The sequence below is a fragment of the Pyrgilauda ruficollis genome, unplaced genomic scaffold (assembly GCF_017590135.1).
Source record: "Pyrgilauda ruficollis isolate IOZ18807 unplaced genomic scaffold, ASM1759013v1 scaffold342, whole genome shotgun sequence".
In the NCBI taxonomy this organism is placed as follows: Eukaryota; Metazoa; Chordata; class Aves; order Passeriformes; family Passeridae; genus Pyrgilauda; species Pyrgilauda ruficollis.
Genome location: NW_024524845.1, coordinates 166,458 through 188,675, shown reverse-complemented (window position 1 = coordinate 188,675; position 22,218 = coordinate 166,458). Strand labels below are relative to the sequence as shown.

The 22,218-nt window shown below is 43.9% G+C and overlaps 2 protein-coding genes across 5 annotated transcripts; one reads left to right on the top strand and one right to left on the bottom strand.

The window, feature by feature from the left end:
• Positions 1–2,109: 2,109 nt before the first annotated feature.
• LOC121357711 (carbonyl reductase [NADPH] 1-like) lies at positions 2,110–11,175 on the bottom strand. Of its 2 annotated transcripts, none has more exons than XM_041475248.1 (4): positions 11,027–11,175; positions 9,622–9,941; positions 3,889–3,996; positions 2,110–3,073 (listed from the first exon to the last, which is right to left on the bottom strand). In XM_041475248.1, exons 2-4 carry the CDS (start codon positions 9,905–9,907, stop codon positions 2,637–2,639), a joined length of 831 nt encoding a protein of 276 aa, XP_041331182.1. In that variant the 5' UTR covers positions 9,908–9,941; positions 11,027–11,175; the 3' UTR covers positions 2,110–2,636. The 2 variants fall into 2 exon arrangements, with proteins under 2 accessions (XP_041331182.1, XP_041331181.1); XM_041475247.1 differs by lacking the exons at positions 2,110–3,073; positions 3,889–3,996 and adding exons at positions 5,060–6,023; positions 6,837–6,944 and having other exon boundaries at positions 11,027–11,174.
• Positions 11,176–11,181: 6 nt separating this feature from the next.
• Positions 11,182–18,716, top strand: SETD4 (SET domain containing 4). Of its 3 annotated transcripts, none has more exons than XM_041475243.1 (11): positions 11,182–11,238; positions 12,111–12,213; positions 12,657–12,752; positions 13,516–13,553; positions 13,778–13,866; positions 14,707–15,136; positions 16,012–16,186; positions 16,664–16,745; positions 17,016–17,096; positions 17,884–18,007; positions 18,269–18,716. In XM_041475243.1, exons 2-11 carry the CDS (start codon positions 12,144–12,146, stop codon positions 18,401–18,403), a joined length of 1,320 nt encoding a protein of 439 aa, XP_041331177.1. In that variant the 5' UTR covers positions 11,182–11,238; positions 12,111–12,143; the 3' UTR covers positions 18,404–18,716. The 3 variants fall into 3 exon arrangements, with proteins under 3 accessions (XP_041331177.1, XP_041331179.1, XP_041331180.1); XM_041475245.1 differs by having other exon boundaries at positions 12,111–12,264; XM_041475246.1 differs by lacking the exons at positions 17,016–17,096; positions 17,884–18,007; positions 18,269–18,716 and adding an exon at positions 16,864–16,989 and having other exon boundaries at positions 11,186–11,238.
• Positions 18,717–22,218: the final 3,502 nt, after the last annotated feature.

Genomic DNA, 22,218 nt, shown 5'->3' with positions numbered 1-22,218 from the left:
GAAGAGGACATCGAGGTCTCTCCGATGGACAGCGCAAGTGACTTGGAGCTATCCTCAGTGGCAGAGGATATTGAGGTCCTTCCAGAGAACAGGATGAGTGACCCAGAGCTGTCCCCAGTGGAAGACAACATCGAGGTCCCTCCAGGGGACAGCACAGGTGAGGAGAAGCTGTCCCCTGTGGAAGAGGACATTGTGGTGGTTTCAGGGGACAGCCTGACTGATGAGGAGCTGCCCAAAGTGGAAGAGGCCATCCAGCTTGCTCCAGCGGTCAGCATGGCTCTTCCCCCAGAGGGGCCCAGCTCTGCCAGCCCCGTGGGCACAGAGGTGGCAGCAGGGGCAGCCCCTGCCCTGCCCAGTGCCTCTCCTGCCCCGGGCAGTCCCATGGAGGCCGAGCCGGCAGCTGCTGCCCGAGAGTTCCCGGCTGGGCCGGCAGGGCAGGGCTGTGGCTGCTCTCTGCAGGCGAACTGAAGGCGCACGCTGAGCCCGGCTGAGAGAGAGCTGTGCTGGGAGAGAGCCCTTTGCAGCAGGGCTGTGCAGCCGCCCGAGCGGGACAATGCCTGAATTAGACTTAAGCAGGAGCTTTACAGATCCCAGGGGATCCTTAGAAACTAATTTGTATCTAGCATTGGATTATTTCCTGGCAGTGGTCAGGGTAGCCAGGATTCTTCCAGGCAGGTCCTTGCACTAAACAAGGCCAAGGTGTGTTTGGAATGTTTGGAGATGGCACACAGATGGACAGCCAGCTTCTGAAGCTCAGTCACTCAGGCAGCACTTGAGGGATGAAGAGTTAGGCAGGATTCTCCACTGCTGGATTAAGTCTCTTCAAGCTCTGACTAAGTCCAAGAGCCACGTTGTGTTTTCCTGAGATCCCAGCAACACAACTGCAAGGGCACACACAAACTGGTTTTTCTCATCAGCAGGGTTGAGTTACAGTGTAGCATCCACAACCTTCACAGCTTTTGTGCTGGTTCTTTGCTTCTTTTTTCTTCTGTCAGGTCAGGATTGAAGGCAGCTGAGATTATAGTTCATGCTCAGACTCAAATGTTTATTTTTTCTTATCTTTTTCTTATTATTTCTTATGTTACAGTCTCACAAACTGCAAGTTTTTCAGTATTTCATTAGAAGGTACAAAAACAGCTAACTATCTCTATCTACAAGGTCTGTTAAGGATGAACTGTCCAGTTAAGAAATGACACCTAAGTTATTTTGAATAAATAATACCCAACCACCCGTGCCCACAATGGGGACTTTTTTATCCAATGACACAAAACCCCCAAAGCCATGGAGAAGAAGGTGAAGAAGAAGGAGCAGCCTCCACCCTAAACCCTCCATCTTGCTTTATATCTGTTACTGCATTCTAAACCCTTAAACTCTGAGTTTCCCACCCTGTGATACCACACACCTCTATTCAAACTGCACACCCACAATCCCAGTTCTGTCATTCCATTTTGGAAGCTTCTCCAGGCCCTCAGGTCAATGCAGTGTTCTCTTGGGGATCAGTGCCTGGCAGCACACAGAGTCTCGAATTCTCAGCAGCCAGGGTTCCAACACTTTTGCAATTTTTTCCCCTAAACCCAAGGCCTCTTCCCACAGAACAGATTACCCTGAGAACTTCTGGCCTTCCCTTCAAGGAGCTCTGGGGCATGACTGATGAGGTAATTCTTCACAAAAACAATGTTCCTGTAGGCTTAAAAAAACAATTTATAAGCAGCCCTTTGTTCTGTGCTGATAAGCAATTAATAATCCCCCACAATATTTATTCCCAATGCATTCCACTCCAAGGCTTCCCAACCCAAACTGTTCTGGGGGAGGCCAATGTCAAAGCCAGCCAGCATCACCTCCCTGACTCCTGATTAACAATTAACAAGCCCTTTATTGATTTGTCATTACTAACAACAGCTTTATGGGCAATTGTTTCCAGCTCCTTCAGCCTCAGAAGAGGCAATTTTCCAACTCTGAGAGTTTGAAAGGCAATAAGCAACATTTCAGCAAATGTAGAGCTCTCCATATCACCTACAGTTCTTGTTGCTGCCACATGGAGAGCACTTAATTCAGATTTCATTAAGGAAACTTCTGGCTGTGCAATAAAGGAACTGAGGAACACTTTGCTGTGTCAGGTCTGTAGTTTATTTTCTGTTTCCAACGCACACATCACAAATCCCAGCCACAAACTTAGCTGCAGAAAATGAAAATATATGTTCTGACTTTTTGAAGTTTTTAGTACCACAATAATTAAGTGTCAGAGTATAAATCAGTAATTATTTATTGATATATTAATAACACCAACCTATTATGTTTGGCTATAAATGGTGGATCAGTGCTATTTTATTTTCACCTGATTTCATTTAGTTCTGATAGTAAGGAATGTCTGTCCAACAGTGATTCTAGTCTTGAGTCTCCCCCCAGACAGATCACAACAGCTCTAGAACAACCCCATCCTCTTTAGAAAACCCTGTGCAGCCTCCAGAGCAGCTCTGGATCCTGGAAAACTCTACTGTGATGAGAGATAAGGCACCTGCTTCCTCATCCCAGCTCCATGAGACCCATCCCAGGGGAGAGGGAAAAGGGAATGATGGAATTAGGAACAAAATCAGGAAAATGAGCTCAGCGCCCTTTCCATCCCCACCTCCCTGAGCTCACCAGGGTTTGACAGTTTTGTCACTGACAAATTGGCCATGAGGAGCATCAGCACTGGAAGGCAAAAGGGCCAAATAAACGGGGGTCTCAGCCCCCTCCTCTGGGGACTTGGTGGCCTTGGGCCCTGCCATGTCTGTCCTCACCCAGCCGGGGCAGCAGGCGTTGAGGAGGATGTGGTCGCCTCTCCTCTGCTCGTTTAAGAGCCGCGCTTGGATCCTGGACAAGACAGTGACCCCGATTTTGGACACCCTGTAGGCAGTGTTTGGCCAGCCCTCCTTGTCATGGACACCTTTCTTGGTGTCTTCCACGAATTTGGACATGAGCTGCACCAGCTCATCCTCAGTGATGGTGTCACTGCGGAATTTCTGCTGCAGCTCCTGGCTGCAGCCTTTCAGGGCTGAGATGCTCACCATGCTGGAGACATTCACCACCCGACCTGAAAAGAGAATAAAAATGGATTTTTTTCATACATTTTCAGCTCACACTGAAGTGGGGCTGCTCTCCAGTTCTGGATTCACTCCTCAGGTAAGTATCTGGAAAATATTTTAGGTGGGTTGTTTTGCAGAGCTCCTTGAAAATCAGATTAACTGATTATGTTAACTGACAATGTTCTGATTTCTAGTAAATACCATGAGAGGTAATTTAAGGTGTGAATCTGCGAAAGTTTCAGATAAACCTCGAGGAAACAACTTCACAATCAGGAGGTACACCCTTACTACAGCAGAAATAATACCAGAAGATTTACAAATTTAAGAATTTCTCTCCCAGCACTTCAGTAAGAGGAACAATCAGCTGAACCAGTAAATCACTCATCTCCAAAATTATGTTTCACTATTTCCCTACTTACCTGCTACTTCACAGCCATTCTGATGGTCAATTTGGGGATTTAATCTTAAAAGCCACAGAAATTAATGATGTTAATGACTTTATTAAAAGTCATCCTTCACTGTAGTACAAGAGTTCTAGACTGCAACTTTGGCACTGTTTCCTCTCTCCCCAAAATTCGCTCACTCTGTTCATTCCTTCTCCCTCAGGAAATAAAAACCTGTTTTTCATGTACTTAACTTCTTTTTTCCTTGAAAACCTTGATGTATTTAATATCAGGAGAGACCACATTTCATTTATAGCAGCAAACACATCACAGCACCACATCTGAAACATTGGTGCAGTGCCTGAGACTGGAAAGGATTTCCCATTTAAAAGGGTCAAAATTCAAACTAAACTCTTTTTTCCACTTGTTGTTTCACTTACCATAAGGCTTCACAAGAGGCAGCAATTCTGTGCAAACATTCCTGGTTGCAAAAAAGTTTGTCTTCAGTGTAACCTCAGCTTGGACTGCAAATGGAGTGGTGTCATGAACTGGTCATAAGAGGTAGGAAGGGGAAAAAAAATAACAAAAATTAGAATTGTAACACTGACTAGAAATTACCAAACCCCAAAAGTAAAACAGCTAACTATCTCTATCTACAAGGTCTGTTAAGGATGAACTGTCCAGTTAAGAAATGACACCTAAGTTATTTTTAATAAATAATACCCAACCATCCGTGCCCACAATGGGGACTTTTTTATCCAATGACACAAAACCCCCAAAGCCATGGAGAAGAAGGTGAAGAAGAAGGAGCAGCCTCCACCCTAAACCCTCCATCTTGCTTTATATCTGTTACTGCATTCTAAACCCTTAAACTCTGAGTTTCCCAGCCTGTGATATCACACCCCTCTATTCAAACTGCACAGCCACAATCCCAGTTCTGTCATTCCATTTTGGAAGCTTCTCCAGGCCCTCAGGTCAATGCAGTGTTCTCTTGGGGATCAGTGCCTGGCAGCACACAGAGTCTGGAATTCTCAGCAGCCAGGGTTCCAACACTTTTGCAATTTTTTCCCCTAAACCCAAGGCCTCTTCCCACAGAACAGATTACCCTGAGAACTTCTGGCCTTCCCTTCAAGGAGCTCTGGGGCATGACTGATGAGGTAATTCTTCACAAAAACAATGTTCCTGTAGGCTTAAAAAAACAATTTATAAGCAGCCCTTTGTTCTGTGCTGATAAGCAATTAATAATCCCCCACAATATTTATTCCCAATGCATTCCACTCCAAGGCTTCCCAACCCAAACTGTTCTGGGGGAGGCCAATGTCAAAGCCAGCCAGCATCACCTCCCTGACTCCTGATTAACAATTAACAAGCCCTTTATTGATTTGTCATTACTAACAACAGCTTTATGGGCAATTGTTTCCAGCTCCTTCAGCCTCAGAAGAGGCAATTTTCCAACTCTGAGAGTTTGAAAGGCAATAAGCAACATTTCAGCAAATGTAGAGCTCTCCATATCACCTACAGTTCTTGTTGCTGCCACATGGAGAGCACTTAATTCAGATTTCATTAAGGAAACTTCTGGCTGTGCAATAAAGGAACTGAGGAACACTTTGCTGTGTCAGGTCTGTAGTTTATTTTCTGTTTCCAACGCACACATCACAAATCCCAGCCACAAACTTAGCTGCAGAAAATGAAAATATATGTTCTGACTTTTTGAAGTTTTTAGTACCACAATAATTAAGTGTCAGAGTATAAATCAGTAATTATTTATTGATATATTAATAACACCAACCTATTATGTTTGGCTATAAATGGTGGATCAGTGCTATTTTATTTTCACCTGATTTCATTTAGTTCTGATAGTAAGGAATGTCTGTCCAACAGTGATTCTAGTCTTGAGTCTCCCCCCAGACAGATCACAACAGCTCTAGAACAACCCCATCCTCTTTAGAAAACCCTGTGCAGCCTCCAGAGCAGCTCTGGATCCTGGAAAACTCTACTGTGATGAGAGATAAGGCACCTGCTTCCTCATCCCAGCTCCATGAGACCCATCCCAGGGGAGAGGGAAAAGGGAATGATGGAATTAGGAACAAAATCAGGAAAATGAGCTCAGCGCCCTTTCCATCCCCACCTCCCTGAGCTCACCAGGGTTTGACAGTTTTGTCACTGACAAATTGGCCATGAGGAGCATCAGCACTGGAAGGCAAAAGGGCCAAATAAACGGGGGTCTCAGCCCCCTCCTCTGGGGACTTGGTGGCCTTGGGCCCTGCCATGTCTGTCCTCACCCAGCCGGGGCAGCAGGCGTTGAGGAGGATGTGGTCGCCTCTCCTCTGCTCGTTTAAGAGCCGCGCTTGGATCCTGGACAAGACAGTGACCCCGATTTTGGACACCCTGTAGGCAGTGTTTGGCCAGCCCTCCTTGTCATGGACACCTTTCTTGGTGTCTTCCACGAATTTGGACATGAGCTGCACCAGCTCATCCTCAGTGATGGTGTCACTGCGGAACTTCTGCTGCAGCTCCTGGCTGCAGCCTTTCAGGGCTGAGATGCTCACCATGCTGGAGACATTCACCACCCGACCTGAAAAGAGAATAAAAATGGATTTTTTTCATACATTTTCAGCTCACACTGAAGTGGGGCTGCTCTCCAGTTCTGGATTCACTCCTCAGGTAAGTATCTGGAAAATATTTTAGGTGGGTTGTTTTGCAGAGCTCCTTGAAAATCAGATTAACTGATTATGTTAACTGACAATGTTCTGATTTCTAGTAAATACCATGAGAGGTAATTTAAGGTGTGAATCTGCGAAAGTTTCAGATAAACCTCGAGGAAACAACTTCACAACCAGGAGGTACACTTACTACAGCAGAAATAATACCAGAAGATTTACAAATTTAAGAATTTCTCTCCCAGCACTTCAGTAAGAGGAACAATCAGCTGAACCAGTAAATCACTCATCTCCAAAATTATGTTTCACTGTTTCCCTACTTACCTGCTACTTCACAGCCATTCTGATGGTCAATTTGGGGATTTAATCTTAAAAGCCACAGAAATTAATGATGTTAATGACTTTATTAAAAGTCATCCTTCACTGTAGTACAAGAGTTCTAGACTGCAACTTTGGCACTGTTTCCTCTCTCCCCAAAATTCGCTCACTCTGTTCATTCCTTCTCCCTCAGGAAATAAAAACCTGTTTTTCATGTACTTAACTTCTTTTTTCCTTGAAAACCTTGATGTATTTAATATCAGGAGAGACCACATTTCATTTATAGCAGCAAACACATCACAGCACCACATCTGAAACATTGGTGCAGTGCCTGAGACTGGAAAGGATTTCCCATTTAAAAGGGTCAAAATTCAAACTAAACTCTTTTTTCCACTTGTTGTTTCACTTACCATAAGGCTTCACAAGAGGCAGCAATTCTGTGCAAACATTCCTGGTTGCAAAAAAGTTTGTCTTCAGTGTAACTTCAGCTTGGACTGCAAATGGAGTGGTGTCATGAACTGGTCATAAGAGGTAGGAAGGGGAAAAAAAATAACAAAAATTAGAATTGTAACACTGACTAGAAATTACCAAACCCCAAAAGTTTATCTTAGTTGCTGTTTTTAATAATTAGAAAACAGGCATATGATCACAGACTGGGCAGGTGTTCATTTTCTATAAATCAAACATAATTCAAAAGAGAAATTGTAACAGGCCACTATTTGATGTGGTTTTTATTGTAAAACATGTTTAATGACCCATACTCATTTGCAAATCACTCACTTGCATTTAAATCTCACACGTGAAGCCAGATTGTGACCCATTGCAGGGTTAAAATCCTACAGAACCCCAAATCCTGCTTCCATATCCTGCCTTCCTTGTGAGAGAGAACCTCCTTACACCCCAAACCCCACTCGTGTCTAACAGAGTATATGGTAACATCCTGAACTTCCCTGACTTAAGAAGCTTTATCAGACAACTCTTCCCAGAGAGGCTCATCCAGAAGAAAACCACAGCTCCACCACCATTTGATACAGGAAGTTTTTGCTGGTTCAAGGACTTTGCTGGAGAAATGCAGCACAAAACCAAAATAAGAAAACTTACTGGCAAATCTAATATTTGACAGACTGCAATAGCACATAATGCCACTAAGAAAGGAAAGCATAAATTCTGGGATGGCAGCAAAAACTTGAGCTTGGGTAGAAATAGCAATCTGGGAAGCAAGAATTAAAACTATGAGAGAGACATCACAGCAAGTTCTTCCACAGATGTTACACCCTCCGTGCTTGATACTCACAGCAACAGTTCCTTTATCACATTCTAAATTGTGTGACTGCTGACTCAGCTGTGATCAGCTTGAGGAAAGTCAAGGCTAAACATCTGGAAGTGATATTTTAACTGCTGCTGGAATCCTTCCTGAAGCTCAGACAATTCTAATAACAGCTGCCTCCTAAGAAGCTGATCATAAGCAATCTTCCTATAAAGTAACAGGCAAAAGAGTCACAACATCATCACTGCACTCCCACTCCATGAGAAGTTCCCTGCTCTCTTTCAGTGTGAAGCTGTTCCCCCATGGAATGCCCCAATTAGGCCACCCCAAAACTTCTCTTGTGCAGGTGAACAATCCCAGCTGTGCCAGCCTTTCCTGCCAGCAGAGCTGCTCCATCCCTCTGCTCATCCTGGAGCCTCCTCTGGGCTCTCTGCAGCAGCTCCAGCTCCTCCCTGTGCTGGGACAGGGCTGGGGCAGCTCTGCAGGTGGGCTCTCACCTGTGGGAGCACAGGGACACAATCCCCTCCATAAAACCATCATCCAGACTTGTGATTTCCTCTGTCTAGAGCAAATTCTGATTCTGCATTTCATATACACAACAAAAATGCATCCTTCTGCCTTGTCGTGTCTTTCTCACTTTCCCTGCCTTTCTGCCCACTGGGAGATGTAAGGGTTAAATTCTTGCCCAGCACAGCAGGATTTGAGTGGTTTAGAGGTGACTGAAAGGCCTGAGAAAGTTCGAGACAGCAAAGCCCACCCAGGGACAATAAAGTTGCTTTTTCATCAGCTGCAATCCCTGAGCAGATAGTGCACAGAGCAGAGCATGGGGGAGGAGAAGAGAGAACACACAGCTCCCTGAGGCACAGGGAGACATTCCCAATGGAGATGGGCTCCCATGGCTCTGCTGGAACTCCTGGGCACTGAGGCAATTAACCCAACCCAGCCCACCTGCCCTGTGTGCCTCCACATTTCCATGTGGTGCAGGGAAGAATGTTTCCACGCTCCAGGGAAGCATGTTTACAGAATCATGGAATTGTTATGGCTACAAAAGCTCTCCCAGCCAATGGAGTCCTATCTGGGCCTGATGCCCACCTTGTCCCCAGCCCAGAGCACCGAGGGCCACCTCCAGCCCTTGCTTGGACATCTCCAGGGATGAGGACTCCAAACCTCCCTTGTGGGAATCTATAAAATTAGAGGGTTTTGGGAAAGCTGCAAAAGACAGGCCTCAGAGACAGCAGAACTGTGATTAGAGCTAAGCAGTAGCTATAAGATAGGTCAGCAGAAAAAATATGTAAGAAGTAAAAAAGTAAGGACAAATAGAACAATGGTCTGTGTATTAATGCTTGTCAACTAACTCCTTAAGTTGCAGAAAAGTATATCTAGCGAGATATTAGGAAATTCTAAGCTTAATAATGGAGCTTTGTGCATTGTGTTTTATGGCTTACGGACAGGTACTGTATTTGAAATAAGCAAGCATTTTTTTAACTGACAGTACGTGTGCTTATAGTGGTTGGATGGAACTACTGACAATATGCTTTTGCTTTGTGTGATTGGGCAAAAAACTTTTAAAGTAAGTTGTAACATTAAGTTCTTAGTCTGCTGCCTGGGATGGGAGCTGATGGCATCTTCCCATTGTAATAAGACTGATGCTGGAAAATAAAACAGCTCAAGGCATGTTCTTAGCAGTCCCGTCCTGTTTGTGATTTGTACATAGCCCCCGGCCGGCGATACTCCCTGGCCACCCTTTCCATGGAGAAATTCCTCCTGGTGTCTGACCTGACCCTCCCCTAGCACACTGTTCTCACACCATCCTTAAGATGGGAAGCTTGCCCAAGCAAAAATCCAGCATGGCACTGGCACAGAAGTGTTGGATGCATCCACTGCCCTCTCCACAGAACACAGCACTACCCCAACAGAGCACTTCCTACCTTTGAAAGCGATGCCAGCGTTGTTCACCAGCACGTTGAGCCCTCCATACTTCTCCTTGAGGAAGTCCCGGAGCGCTCGGATGCTCTGCAGGTCATCGATGTCCAGCTGGTGGAAGAGCGGGCGCAGCCCTTCCTGCTGGAGCTGTGTCACAGCAGCCTGGCCACGGCCGGGATCCCGGGACGTCAGGTACACATCCCCCGGGAATTCCTTGCACAGAGCCCGCACGATGGCCAAGCCAATCCCTTTGTTGGAGCCTGTCACCACAGCCACCTGCACGTTGGACATTGTCCCCTCGGAAGGTGAGCCAATGTCACAGGAACTGCCAACCGCAAAGAAAAGTTCAGTCAGACAGACAAAATGGCTGTTTGGAAAGGAATTAGAATCATGGGATGGTTTGGGCTGGAAGGGACTTAAAATCATCTCAATGCCATGGACATTTCCACTCTCCCAGGTCACTCCAAGCCTCGTCCCACCTGGCCTTGAACATTTCCAGCAGTGTGCAGCCTCCCTGGGCAAGTGTTTTTCCTTTAAAATATTATTTAAAATTCCACCTTGGATTATGTGAAACTACATTCCTGTGCAAGCCGTGTAAATTCCTAAGGCAACACAAGGTATTCACAGAGAAATCTGGTGTTAAGTGTTCTGAAGAAAGGCCAGCCTAGTGATGGATAAAAAGAAATGTCTCGACTAAAAAACGACAGTGACTAATCTTTAGTACTAAATTAACTTTTTATAAGAGTAAGCTCTTCTGCATTTACACCTCACAGAAACACTTTTTACCTTTTGGGAATGTTCAATTGGGTCAGCTCAAGTTTTGCTGAAAACTTCAGGCGAAAAACCTGAGCACCCTGGTTTAGTGCAAGGTATCCCTGTCCGTGGCAAGGGTGGGAAGAGGATGATCTTTAAGGTCCCAAACAATATAAAAAAAAAAGGATGGGGTATCTTTATTTTCCAGTGCCAGACAAGAGGAGCAATTATAGCCTTTTCAGGGGGAAACAGCAGAGCACAGGCTGACTACAATGGCTGGTTGTGTAACACAGCATCCGAAAACCTGCTTGCTGCTTTTCGAACCGATATAGTGCATTTAAAGAAACTGCATTTCCCCCATAAGAGTAATTTTAAACGCTGGGTTTGCCCCCTTTTGGCATCATTACCACCTCTCTTCCAAATTTACTTGTAACCCTAAGCAGGCATCCAGCGAGTATTTAACAATACAAGAATCTCCAGAGTGACGCCCCAGGGTCAGGAGCGCCATTCCCCCTCAGCGCAAGCCTCCCTCTCCCGTCCCCCCTCAGGGGAGGGAAGCCGCGGGCCGCCATAAACCCCGACGCCCTCAGGGGGGACGCGGGGGTGAAGGGTCCGGGGGGGACACCCAGCACCCACCTCCAGCACCCCAGAACCCACCTCCAGCACCGCGGGCGCCTCTCCCTCGTCCCTCAGCTCCACACAGCGAGGACAGAACACGTTATACCCAAAGCACAGCCACCCACAAACCTCGGGGACGGGAGACGGGGCCCTAAGATGGCGGGGCAGCCCCGCCTCAGGGGCGGGAGAGCGGGCGGGAACTTGCGGAGAGGGACAGCGAGGGAATGTCGGTCCTTGCGTCCCCTTTGCAGGTGGGTTTGGGATATCGGGCAGTAGTTCCAGCCTGGGAGAGACTCGGGAATCACAGTCTGGGCTGGCAGGGGAGGATGCGGTTGGGGCTCCCAGGGGGAGTGCGCGGGGCACGGGCGGTCCCTCAGGAAGTTCCGCTCCCGCAGCGCTGCCGGGGCCCTTGCTCTCCCTCCCGTCCAGGGGTTTGTGCCGAGCGGGGAATAGGGGTCTGGTTAGCACGGGATTCCCAGTTCTGGGGCTCGGATGGGATGATAGGGGATGGGGTTTGGAGCTGATGATCTCTGAGGTCTTTTCAACCTAAAGGACTGGGATGGGATGGAGGGCCGGCCTCTGGAGGAGCCCGAGAGCCTGTGGGCGATGCCGGCTCCCTGAGGCCCTCTGTCCTGGCAGGGAAAAGCTGCGCTTTGAGTTCAGTTCAGGGCAATTTTGGAAAAAGGAAGGAGATCAGGGAAAGGTTCTTCCCCAGAGGCTGCTGGCACTGCCCAGGCTGCCCAGGGAATGGGCACGGCCCCGAGGCTGCCAGAGCTCCAGGAGCCTTTGGCCAGCGCTGCCAGGGATGCCCAGGGTGGGATTATTGGGGGGTCTGGGCAGGGCAGGGTTGTCACTGGATCATCCTTGTGGATCTTTCCCAACTCAGGTTATTCCATAAGTCGATGAAATATCATCCCATCCTCTGCCATGGCAGGGACACCTTCCACTGTGCCAGGCTGCTCCAGCCCCAGTGTCCAGCCTGGCCCTGGGCACTGCCAGGGATCCAGGGGCAGCCCCAGCTGCTCTGGGCACCCTGTGACAGCCCACCCTCACAGTAATAAATTTGGAAATTACTTTAAATGTTTCTAAATCAGTTATTTTTAATTATTTTTTTTTAATTTAGGTTGTCTAAAAAAGGCAAAATCTGTTGCTTAGTATGAAGAAAAGCAGAGGTCGGACAGATCGAAAGAGAAGAAGAAAGCACTTGAAGAGTTTTATGGATGGAGGTATCATCATGCCTGGAAGTTAAATAATAAAATAACCAATTGTTTCTCAAGGTGTCTTTTTATTTTTTTTATATTTTCAAAAGTCTTTGTGCTTGTAAAGTTACATTCATAAATGTTACTTTTTTTTTTGTATGCAAATATCTGAGCTTTGGTTTACAGTCCCAAGCAGAGCACAGTGAATTTTCCGAGCTCACTTTTCTGCCTAATGGCAAATATCACGTTATTCTAAAATTCTTTGGACATGCTGAATAACTCACACATTTCTGAGACCTCCCAATGCCCAGAGAACCAAAATTTATTTAGTTCAATTCTTTCTTGCTATTCTGTTATGATTTAAAATGTCCAAAATACAGTTTCTCTGATTATACAGTAAAATGTTTGTATTTCCTTTATTGTCCAACAGAATGCTCTTTAATAGCATTAATTTATTTTTCTGTTTTTAGTCAACTGCAGTCACAAGCTGGAATACATTAAACTTAAGAAGTGGCTAAAAGAGAGAGGATTTGAAGACAGTAATTTAAGGCCAGCAGAGTTCTGGGGTAATGCTTTAATTATTTATTAATGGTAAAAATTTCTGAATCTTCTAAGAATTTTAGATTCCTGCTTTCATTTTGAATTATGCCCTTGTCTGGCATCAGGAACAAAAACAGTTACTGATACTCTTCCAAGGATTCTTGGAATGTCAATTTAACATGAAAATTAGATATGGAGGCCTGAAAAAGCCAAAATTTGAAGTGTTAAAAAACCATTTTTTGGAATTTAACCTTGTTATAACTTGTTTATCTTTTCATCCCCAAGTAAGTTCAGCAGGGAGCTGAGGTTCAGTTAGTATTCTTTACAGTAAAGATTTATACTTATATTTTTTCTCTTTCTGTAGGTTATATTTTAAACATTTTATAATATTCTAGACAGAGCAGAAAGAATAGAATGGATGAGAGAAAAATACTGTGACTAGAAATGCTAAAGTTTAGTTAAAACTCTGAAACCAAGAGCTGCAGCTGGTGATGAAAATGTGTTTGAGGAAAAAAATGGAGAAAAAGAAGGTGAATAATTGCTATAAGTGGGAGAAGAAAAAGCTGAATAATTGCTAGAACTGGACAGCAAGTGCTGCAGGATATGCAGGGAAAAGATCCTGAAAAACAAAGAGAATTGGAGAAAAAGAAATGAGGTATATCTGGAACAGTCCATAATTGAATTTATGTTTTATTACACATAGTGCCTGTTCTTTTAGAGCTTTTCCTTGCTGATCACTGATTTTCCATGTCTACATTTATTTACTCCTGCTCTTTGTTCCTTCTTCAGGGACAGGCAGAGGGCTGATGACCACAAAAGCTCTTCAGGTGAGTGATGTTGTTTCTAATGCAGGAGCCCTTCAGGGTTTTTTTTGACATTTAATGATTTTTGCAACAAGCAAAGCTCAGACATCCATTCTGAATGTAATTTCTGGCTTTTGGACTGTTGCAGCCCTAATGTGAAACCACCACTCTCCACAGTAATTAAATGAGTCTTTACACTTGATTTTTACTGGTTTTTGTGTGATATTTTTTTCCCTTCTCCCTCAAAGGCAGGAGATGTGATTATTTCATTGCCTGAGAAGTGTTTGCTCACCACGGGCACTGTCCTCAGCAGCTGCTTGGGAGGCCACATTGAGAAGTAAGTGACAAGTGACACTTGGTGGCCTTTAGAGGGGTTTTTTCAGCAGTAATGAATCCTCTAAAGGGGTGGTGGAGCTTTAAACTGAATATCCTGAGTGGTGCCAGCACTTCAGGGATGTGGAACACTCAGACAGGGAAAATTTTAATCCTGAACATCCCTTTTTAGCTTGGCAGAGCTGTAGAGAGGGCACAGGCTGGAGCTGGAGCTGCCTCAGAGCCTGCTTGGCTCTAAATGCCAGTTAGGAATGGTTTTTTGGGAATTTGGGAATCAGCTTCAACAGGAGAAGGAAGATAAAACTGGGCTGCAAAGCCAGGGCCTTTTAGAAAATTAGGAACAAATTGGAAATTTGGAAAGTTTGGAACAAAGCCTCATGCTGGGCACTGAATACTTGTGTATCCTGAAAAAACCCAGCCTAAGGGTGAATCTGAAATTGTTACTAAAACCAGCTTTTATTGCCCCTTTGAAATCAGCCAAAGGCCCTGGAGATGAACGACAAAGAAGTTTTAAATAGAAGCTATGTATAACTTCCAGAGAGCTCTGAGAGAGGTGAAATCACCTCTGTAGGTCTGCTGCATTGATATTTTTATTATTATATTATTTTTATTTTTACTTTTGTTTTTCTTTTTACTTATTTTTATTTCTAATTTTTATTTTGTTTTTATTTTATTTTTACAATTGTATATTTATATTTATAATTTATTCTATTTATTTATTTTCATTTTACTTTTTATTTTAATTTTAATTTTTATTTTTATTTCTATTAATTTTTTATTTCTATTTATAAAATTTCTATTTTAATTTTTATTATATTTTAATTTCCTTTTTATTTTCCAATAGATGGAAGCCCCCCGTGTCTCCTTTGCTGGCTCTGTGCACGTTTTTGATAGCAGAGAAACACGCTGGGGAGAAATCTCCATGGAAGCCCTACCTGGATGTTCTGCCCAAGACTTACACTTGCCCTGCTTGTTTGGAGCCTGATGTCATAAATCTTCTCCCAAAACCCTTAAAAAAGAAGGCTCAGGAGCAGAAAATGATGATCCAAGAGCTGTTCAGATCTTCCAAAGCTTTCTTCTCTTCCCTGCAGCCTTTATTTGCTGAGAGCACAGGAAGTATTTTTAATTTCAGTGCTCTGGAGTGGGCTTGGTGCACTATAAATACCAGGACAATCTACATGAAACATCCTCACAGGGAGTGTTTCTCCCTGGAGCCAGATGTTTATGCATTGGCACCATATTTAGATTTGCTAAACCACAGCCCAAATGTCCAGGTAAGAAGCTCAAAATAGATCAGTAAATTTCTTTATTTTTACAAAGTGCACTCTGTCAATGCCATCTGCATTTATGTGATGGATGGGGAGTGTGGGGAGGGCAGGGAGAGATCTCACAGGGGGAGAAATGAGAAATGTCTCAGCTCCTCAGGAACTGGAGTGCCAGGACACAGGGAATGGGTTCAGACTGTCAGAGGGCAGGGTTAGGTGGGATATTGGGAAAAAATCCTGTCCTGGGAGGCTGGGGAGGGACTGGGATGGAATTCCCAGAGCAGCTGGGGCTGCCCCTGGATCCCTGGCAGTGCCCAAGGCCAGGCTGGACACTGGGGCTGGAGCAGCCTGGCACAGGGGAAGGTGTCCCTGCCATGGCAGGGGTGGGATGGGATGTTTAAGGTCCCTCCAACCCAAACATTCAGTAATTCTATATTTCAAATATTTCAGTTAGTGCAGCAAAGCCAAGTACAGGGAGAGCCCACAGTGGCTGGGGGAAATTTGCATCCAAAACAGCTTTTGGGAAGAGCCACTTGTAAACACCCCCCTGACCTGCTCCTAAAAGCCAGACAAATTCCTTGTCCTGACACAAATTCCGTGATCACTGTGTTACTTCACCTCTGGCTGAAGCCTCAGAGCAGCCTGAGGGGAATGCAGAGAGAATTTCCACCTTCTGCCAGGCTCAGGGTGCCACCACTGAGCTGGGGCAGCACAGGAGAGGCCAACCAGGTGTGGAACCATCTGTGTTTGCAGATCTGGGGTCTCTCCAAGAGGTCCCCACAATTGAACAAGAATTTCAATCCTCTGCCGTTTCAAAATTCAAATGTTTGTTTCCTTTTTCACCCTACCAAGAGTAAAAGTCTTTTATTTTTCACTCCCTGAAGGTCAAGGCTGGGTTTAATGAGCAGACAAGGAGCTATGAAATTTGGACAAATTCACAATGCAAAAAATACCAGGAAGTTCTGATCTGCTATGGACCTCATGATAATCAGAGGCTGCTGCTGGAATATGGATTTGTTGCCATGGACAACCCTCACAGCAGTGTTTATGTCTCAGCAGGTTGGATTTATGGATTCTCTGAGCATTGAAAGGCACAAAAACAGACAGCTGAACGTGTAGATTCTCAAGGAGTGGAAAAGGGTTTGATACCTCTTTGCATAGACTTCAGTGATTTCATTTTTGCTTAATTAAAATGGCTTTTGTTACTATGTTATTTTTTAAATTGTTATTATTAACAACATCTGTGTAGAGATGCCAGCTGGATGTCTTAGATTGCTGCATTGAGGATTGAAATCCAGATCTCCACAGACTGAACTTGCTTGGAGTGTTTCATAACTTCAGTTTGAGTCAGGATTTCTGTTAGAGCCCTGGAGAGTGCTGATAGCTTTTGAGAATTTTGAAAAGTTCACCAAAATTTAACAGGTTTTGATCTTACTCCTACATGAAAAATATGGTTGAAATCTTTTCTCAGAATTGATGATTGTGGTTTCTCTTACATACAATTGATTTATATATTTGAACTGTACTTTTCTGCAGATACTCTCCTCAAATATTTCTCACCACTGGACGAGCAGAGAAAGGCCAAAGTTTCCATTCTAAAGGATCATGATTTCCTAGAGTAAGTATCTGGAGTTTTTAATTTCCTGGTGAGATTTTTTTCTGTTTTTCTGGGAGTCAAATTTTGCTTCTAGTATCAAAATCCAGCAAAAGAAAAATTATAATTATTTGTTTTTTAGCAAACTAAAAAGAGAAGTTATAGAAACTTCTGAAATGGAGAAGTTATAAACACCAGTATCAAAGCTGGAGATCTTCCATGGCTCATGTGACTCAGGAAGAAAACTCACTCTAAACTTCACCTTAACTTCATCTCATCCCTTGGACTTTGTAGGAATTTGACCTTTGGCTGGGAGGGACCATCCTGGAGACTCCTCACAGCCCTCAAGGTGCTGAGTCTGGCAGCAGATGAATTGTGAGTTGGAGCACCCTGAATATTTATTTGGTGGGTGTGCAGGTGCCTTTCTTTTCTCCAGCCTGAGCCCCCCCAGTTCAGCTGCTCCCCCCAGGATTTATTTTCCAGCCTCTTCAATATTTTGTTTCCCCTCACTCTTTGTTCTCTGGTGGCTGTGAGTGACACACTGGGACAATTTTTGCATCTCCTGTGTCTGTTTTGTTGACCCCAGGTGAGAAGTGAAAAGAAGAAAGGCAGAGAACATCATTAACTGTAAAATCCCTCCCTTTTTGCTGCTTTGGTGATTTTCTTTCTTGTATTATTTTCCCTTTCTATTTCAAGCCCCAGGTATCCCCTCAAGGTTCAGGCTCCAGGCCTTTTTCCTTTTGGTTTGATGAAATTTTAAATGCTCTTAACCTGGCTTAATTTCCTTGAGTCATGTGTTCCACAGGCTGGAATTGCAGGACCAAGGAAGTTGCTGAAATTCATCTCCAGGGACTCTCAGTGCACTTTGGAGCATTTATTCCAAAGGCAAATCTGCCTCAAACACCAGGGCTGGAAAATTATTACCTGCACTTTGCTTGGAATAAATGAAATGAGGGAATAAATTAATGAGAAAAGGCTTCTTCAGAGTTGTTTGTGCTTTGAAGATTCATTGCTGAGTGGAATAAATTGATCTAAGAACTAAAAATAAATCCCTGGGCTGGGTTACAAGCCCAGGTGAGGGCCAGGGCAGCAGAGCCACGTTTGGCATCCAGCTGGGGAGTGCAGCAAATAATTCTGTATTCTTCAAACATTTTGGTTCCAGTGCTTGCTGGAGGAGGATCCTGCTTGGTGATGTCACTTCAGCCAGGAATGAACAGCAAGCTTTGGGTACAGCAGCAAAAATTTGTCAGTTTTTAATAGAGGAGACCCAGCACGTCCTTCTCCAGGTAACTTGGGAAAACAAGGAGCTCAGATTCCTTTCTCTGTCAGAACCATGTCATTTTCTGGGTGAGAATTTTGATGATTTTTCCCTTTCCCTCTTTTTTTTTTTTTCCTTTTTGCTACTAAAGTTTCTCTTGTGGAATTTAAAAAACCCACTATTTTAACAAAATCAATAAAATCCTTACAGATTTCCACAGATTTTCTCTTCATGTCCTATTAAATAATCAAAATTTTGAATCATTTCATCCCATTTGTCTCAATTTCAGATTTCCCAGCTGAAAAGAGACAAAGAGAACCTCAAAACCCACCTGGCTTTGGTGGAAATGCTGCGCTCAGAAGACCTCAAGATCCTTCAAAAATCAGCTGAGATTCTTTGCAACTTGAATTTAGGAACAACTTGAGCCCCCTGGAGCTGTGACAGGGATTATTGCCAGATTATTGCTCTTTTAATGGATTTGAGCAGCAAAGAATAATTTAAAATTTCATCAGAGTAATTTTGTTCTTTGCTGACCTTCACACAAAAGGTTCTGCTGAAGTGGAGAGCTCGAGCTCCTTGGTTTGGAGAAAAGAGAATTTTTTTAAAGGGCATTTCAGGGCAGGACCCTTATTTAAGCTGCAGAAACTTCATTTGGGATTGGGATTCTCTTGTGATTATTGTCCATGATGTGATTTTAAAAAGTGCTTATTTTTGTAAATATATTACTTCATTTTCTACGAGACTTGTCTGTTTTATTTTTCTAAAATCCTTTCTGGAGCTGGAACTCCATTTCTTACATCCTTGAGGCCAATTCACCTTCAGATTTGCCTAAATTATGTTTTTAAGTCACTTGCCACCATATTTTACACTCTAATCAGTCCCATTAAGCCTTGATCAGTTTAGACTGGATATCAGGAATCTTTTTTCATGGGAAGGGTTGTAAAACTGGAACAGGATACCCAGAGAAGAGTCCCCCATCCCTGGGAGTGTCCAGAAACATGGATGTGGCACTTGAGGACTTGGTTTGATGGTGACCATGGGGTGATGGTTGGACTTGGAGCTTAAAGTCTTTTCCAGCCTTAAGGATTCTGGCATTTTCTGACCTCCTGAGGTTCCTTTGGATTTGGGAATGCTGTTCTGTAGGGAATTCTTACCAGTTTTCCTCCGGATCCTTCAGTGACTGTCTCAGCTCTGCCCCTGTGACTGTTTGACCTTCCTTTAATAAACCCCTTTTCATTCTCTGACACCAGCTGTGTTTCTAATTTTATCATTGATCACAAAATGGTGCCAGAGTTAAAGGAGATAAGAATGTTTGGCTGGTTTATTCCCTTTTTTTTTTTTTTTTTCCCTGAGGATGGTTATTTTAAGAACAGCCCCTGTACAATGTGTCTGGCGAGGTGAATACGAGTTGGACAGAAGTTGATTTGGTTTTGCTGGGGGCTCCACATTTATTCCAGGTGCTTTGGATATGAGCTCTGCTCCTGGAACTCCTACACACCTCCAGGGAGAGCAGGAAAGGGGTCTGGAAGTGCAGGAAAGAAGGCAGAGCACAGCAATTTATGTGTATATATAAAAATATACCTTAAATTTAAGCTTAAACTTTTTTGATTCAACCTATACTGTGTGCAAGACAGGGCTGAGAGCTGAGGTCCCTGAGGAGGCACCAGCCTTGGGAATGCTCTCTACCTGTTTTACAGACTAAATCAAGTTTTCAGAGGGAAAATTCTCCCTCTCAGCCTCTACTTTCAGCTGCAAACAGCATCTCCTCAGTGATGTGCTGTTAACATTTCACTCTGGCTCCCTGTTCCCTGAGAAAGGATTGAGCTGGGATCTTACTGTGGAAAAAAATAAATAAATAAAAAAGAAGCTTGATTTCCCTCTTGGTCTAAATTTCCTTTCAGATTGAACCTGCAAATCTGAGCAACATTGGGAATAAAATCAGCTTCTACCCAGGAGTGCTACAAACCTGGGCCACAGCAGGCCAGGGAGTTGGTTTCTCTCCCAGCTTGTGCAGTGTTACCCAAAAAGTGAAATTGAGGGGTTGGAGCTTGGCCACAGAGGGCAAAAAAACTGGGAAAGGGCTGGAAAACAAATCCTGGGGGGAGCAGCTGAACTGGGGGGGCCTGCTGAGGTGGCACTGGGTGATCCTGAGGGGCTCTTCCCACCTTGGTGATTTGGGATTGAAGCTGAGCTGAAGTGGGAAGGCATTCAAAGACAAATTGGGTTTGTTCAGGTAATCAGAGCCGGCAGATTTCATGTGATAATAGCACGAGGCAGAAATAGCACAGTTGATTTTTTTTATTTTTTAAGAGAGGTGTTGATTTAGTGCACTCACTGAAGTCACTGAAAAATTATAAACATGAAACCTCCTGACAAAAATCTTTGCTGTGTCAGTTTATGTCAATAAAACATGGATTTCCTTTGATCTGCTGCAGAAAGTGGCTCCCAGTTGAGAGTTTTCCCCTGTAATGTGTGGAGCTCATCCATCACTGCCGAGTGCCCTCAGGCCTGTCTGGCTTGGGACAAGATAAGGGAGTATCAACTTCACAGCCTGATAATTAAAGCTTTTAAATAAGCTATGAAAACACTGCCAAGATGACATTCCCAAAGAAAGAGCTTTTAAAAATGACATAGTCCAAAAAGTGCCACACTTGGGCAGAATTAGCAATGTTTGCAGTCAATCATTCAAGTGATGGATTTCATATTCTATGGGACACTGGAAAAATCCCCCCAAAAAAAACTTTATGTGTTTCTTTAAACAGTAAGAGGATCAGGTTTCTCACAGAAGATGTGGCTGCCCCTGGATCCCTGGAAATGTCCAAGGCCAGGCTGGATGGGATTTGGAGAAACCTGGCAGGGGGTGAAATAATTTGTAATGTCCCTTCCAACCCAAACCATTCCATAAATGGAAAGAAAAAATTCCATTTCCAGCTCATTTCACTGTATGTTCCAGTGGATATCTGCAATCCCAGAATTCAGGTTTAGAAAGCATTGCACTGAAGTGTATTCAGGGGAAAACCAAAGATAACTAATCCCAAATCAATTGTATAAAATGTAAAACCGATGCAATCTCTGTGCTGTCCACTAGATGTTGCAGCTGCACTGCAGAGAAATAAGGAATTACAGCAGATCCACATCCAATTACAATCCTATTTACTGTCTTACATTTATAACAGTAAAAAGCATTGTCTTCAGTGATATACCCCACCTGCATTTAGATAAATAGTTCAAAATGTCATTTTCTTTCTGCTCTGAAAGTGAAACGTGAAGGTTTCTAGTTTTTGTCTTAGTTTTATTGGGATTTAACTTTTTTTTTTTGTTCTTCTCACAAGTTTCCTCATGGCATTCCTCTTGGAACTCACTCAGAGTTTAAATCATTGCCTGGATGATGCTGAAGGTCTCTTCCAGCCTTGATTCCATGAACTCTACTCTGATGGTTTAATTAGGGGGATTGCAGTGGAGAAATGTCTGTTCCTGTGTTTTATTCCTTCAGAATTAGGGTCCTGATGGATCTTTGGCACAGATCCCTCTCAATAATGTCCTTGGATGGAGCAGATTGAAACATTTCCACTGACTGGGGGGATTTTGGAGAAGAGAAACTTCAGGGTGACCTCATTGTGGCCTTGCAGGACCTGAAGGAGCTGAGAGAAACACGGAGAGAGACAATTTCCAAGGGCTGGAGTCCCTGCCATGGAATTGGTGGCATTGGGTGGGCTTTGAGGTCCCTTCCAAACCATTCCATGATTCCATGGTGCTGGAGTTGGGCAGGAGGAATCATCAGGTGAGCTCTGCATCCCTTGCAGACATTCCAGAGGTTCTGGATGTGCCCCTGGCAGGAGCTGGCAGGGGCAGCTGGGCCCTCGTGACCCCTGGCAGGCAGCGATGAGGGGACAAGGGACACTCTCAGCAGGAGGCTGCTGCCACTCCTGGCTGTACCAGCCTGCCCAGGCTGGCATCCAGAGCTTGTCCAGAAGAAACCAACAAGGAATTGTGTGAGAAATGGATTTACAGAAAATTTTTAAAGTTTAATAGAAGCTTTATATAGTGTGTATACAAAATAAGTTTATTACAGTAAGTATAGTGTGTTACAACATAAGTTTGTATACATTAAATATAATATAATATAATATAATATAATATAATATAATATAATGTAATGTAATATAATATAATATAACTTTACATAATATAATATAATATAACATAACATAACATAACATAATATAATATAATATGTAA

Coding starts and splice junctions, on each gene's coding strand:
- LOC121357711 (XM_041475248.1), bottom strand. CDS start 9,907: ATGTCCAACGTGCAGGTGGCTGTGGTGACAGGCTCCAACAAAGGGATT. Junction 3,997..9,621: donor CGCTGGCATCGCTTTCAAAG/GTAGGAAGTGCT, acceptor TCTTATGACCAG/TTCATGACACCACTCCATTT. Junction 3,074..3,888: donor GCCTCTTGTGAAGCCTTATG/GTAAGTGAAACA, acceptor TTCTCTTTTCAG/GTCGGGTGGTGAATGTCTCC.
- SETD4 (XM_041475243.1), top strand. CDS start 12,144: ATGAAGAAAAGCAGAGGTCGGACAGATCGAAAGAGAAGAAGAAAGCAC. Junction 13,554..13,777: donor TGACCACAAAAGCTCTTCAG/GTGAGTGATGTT, acceptor TCTCCCTCAAAG/GCAGGAGATGTGATTATTTC. Junction 16,746..17,015: donor AAGGATCATGATTTCCTAGA/GTAAGTATCTGG, acceptor TGGACTTTGTAG/GAATTTGACCTTTGGCTGGG.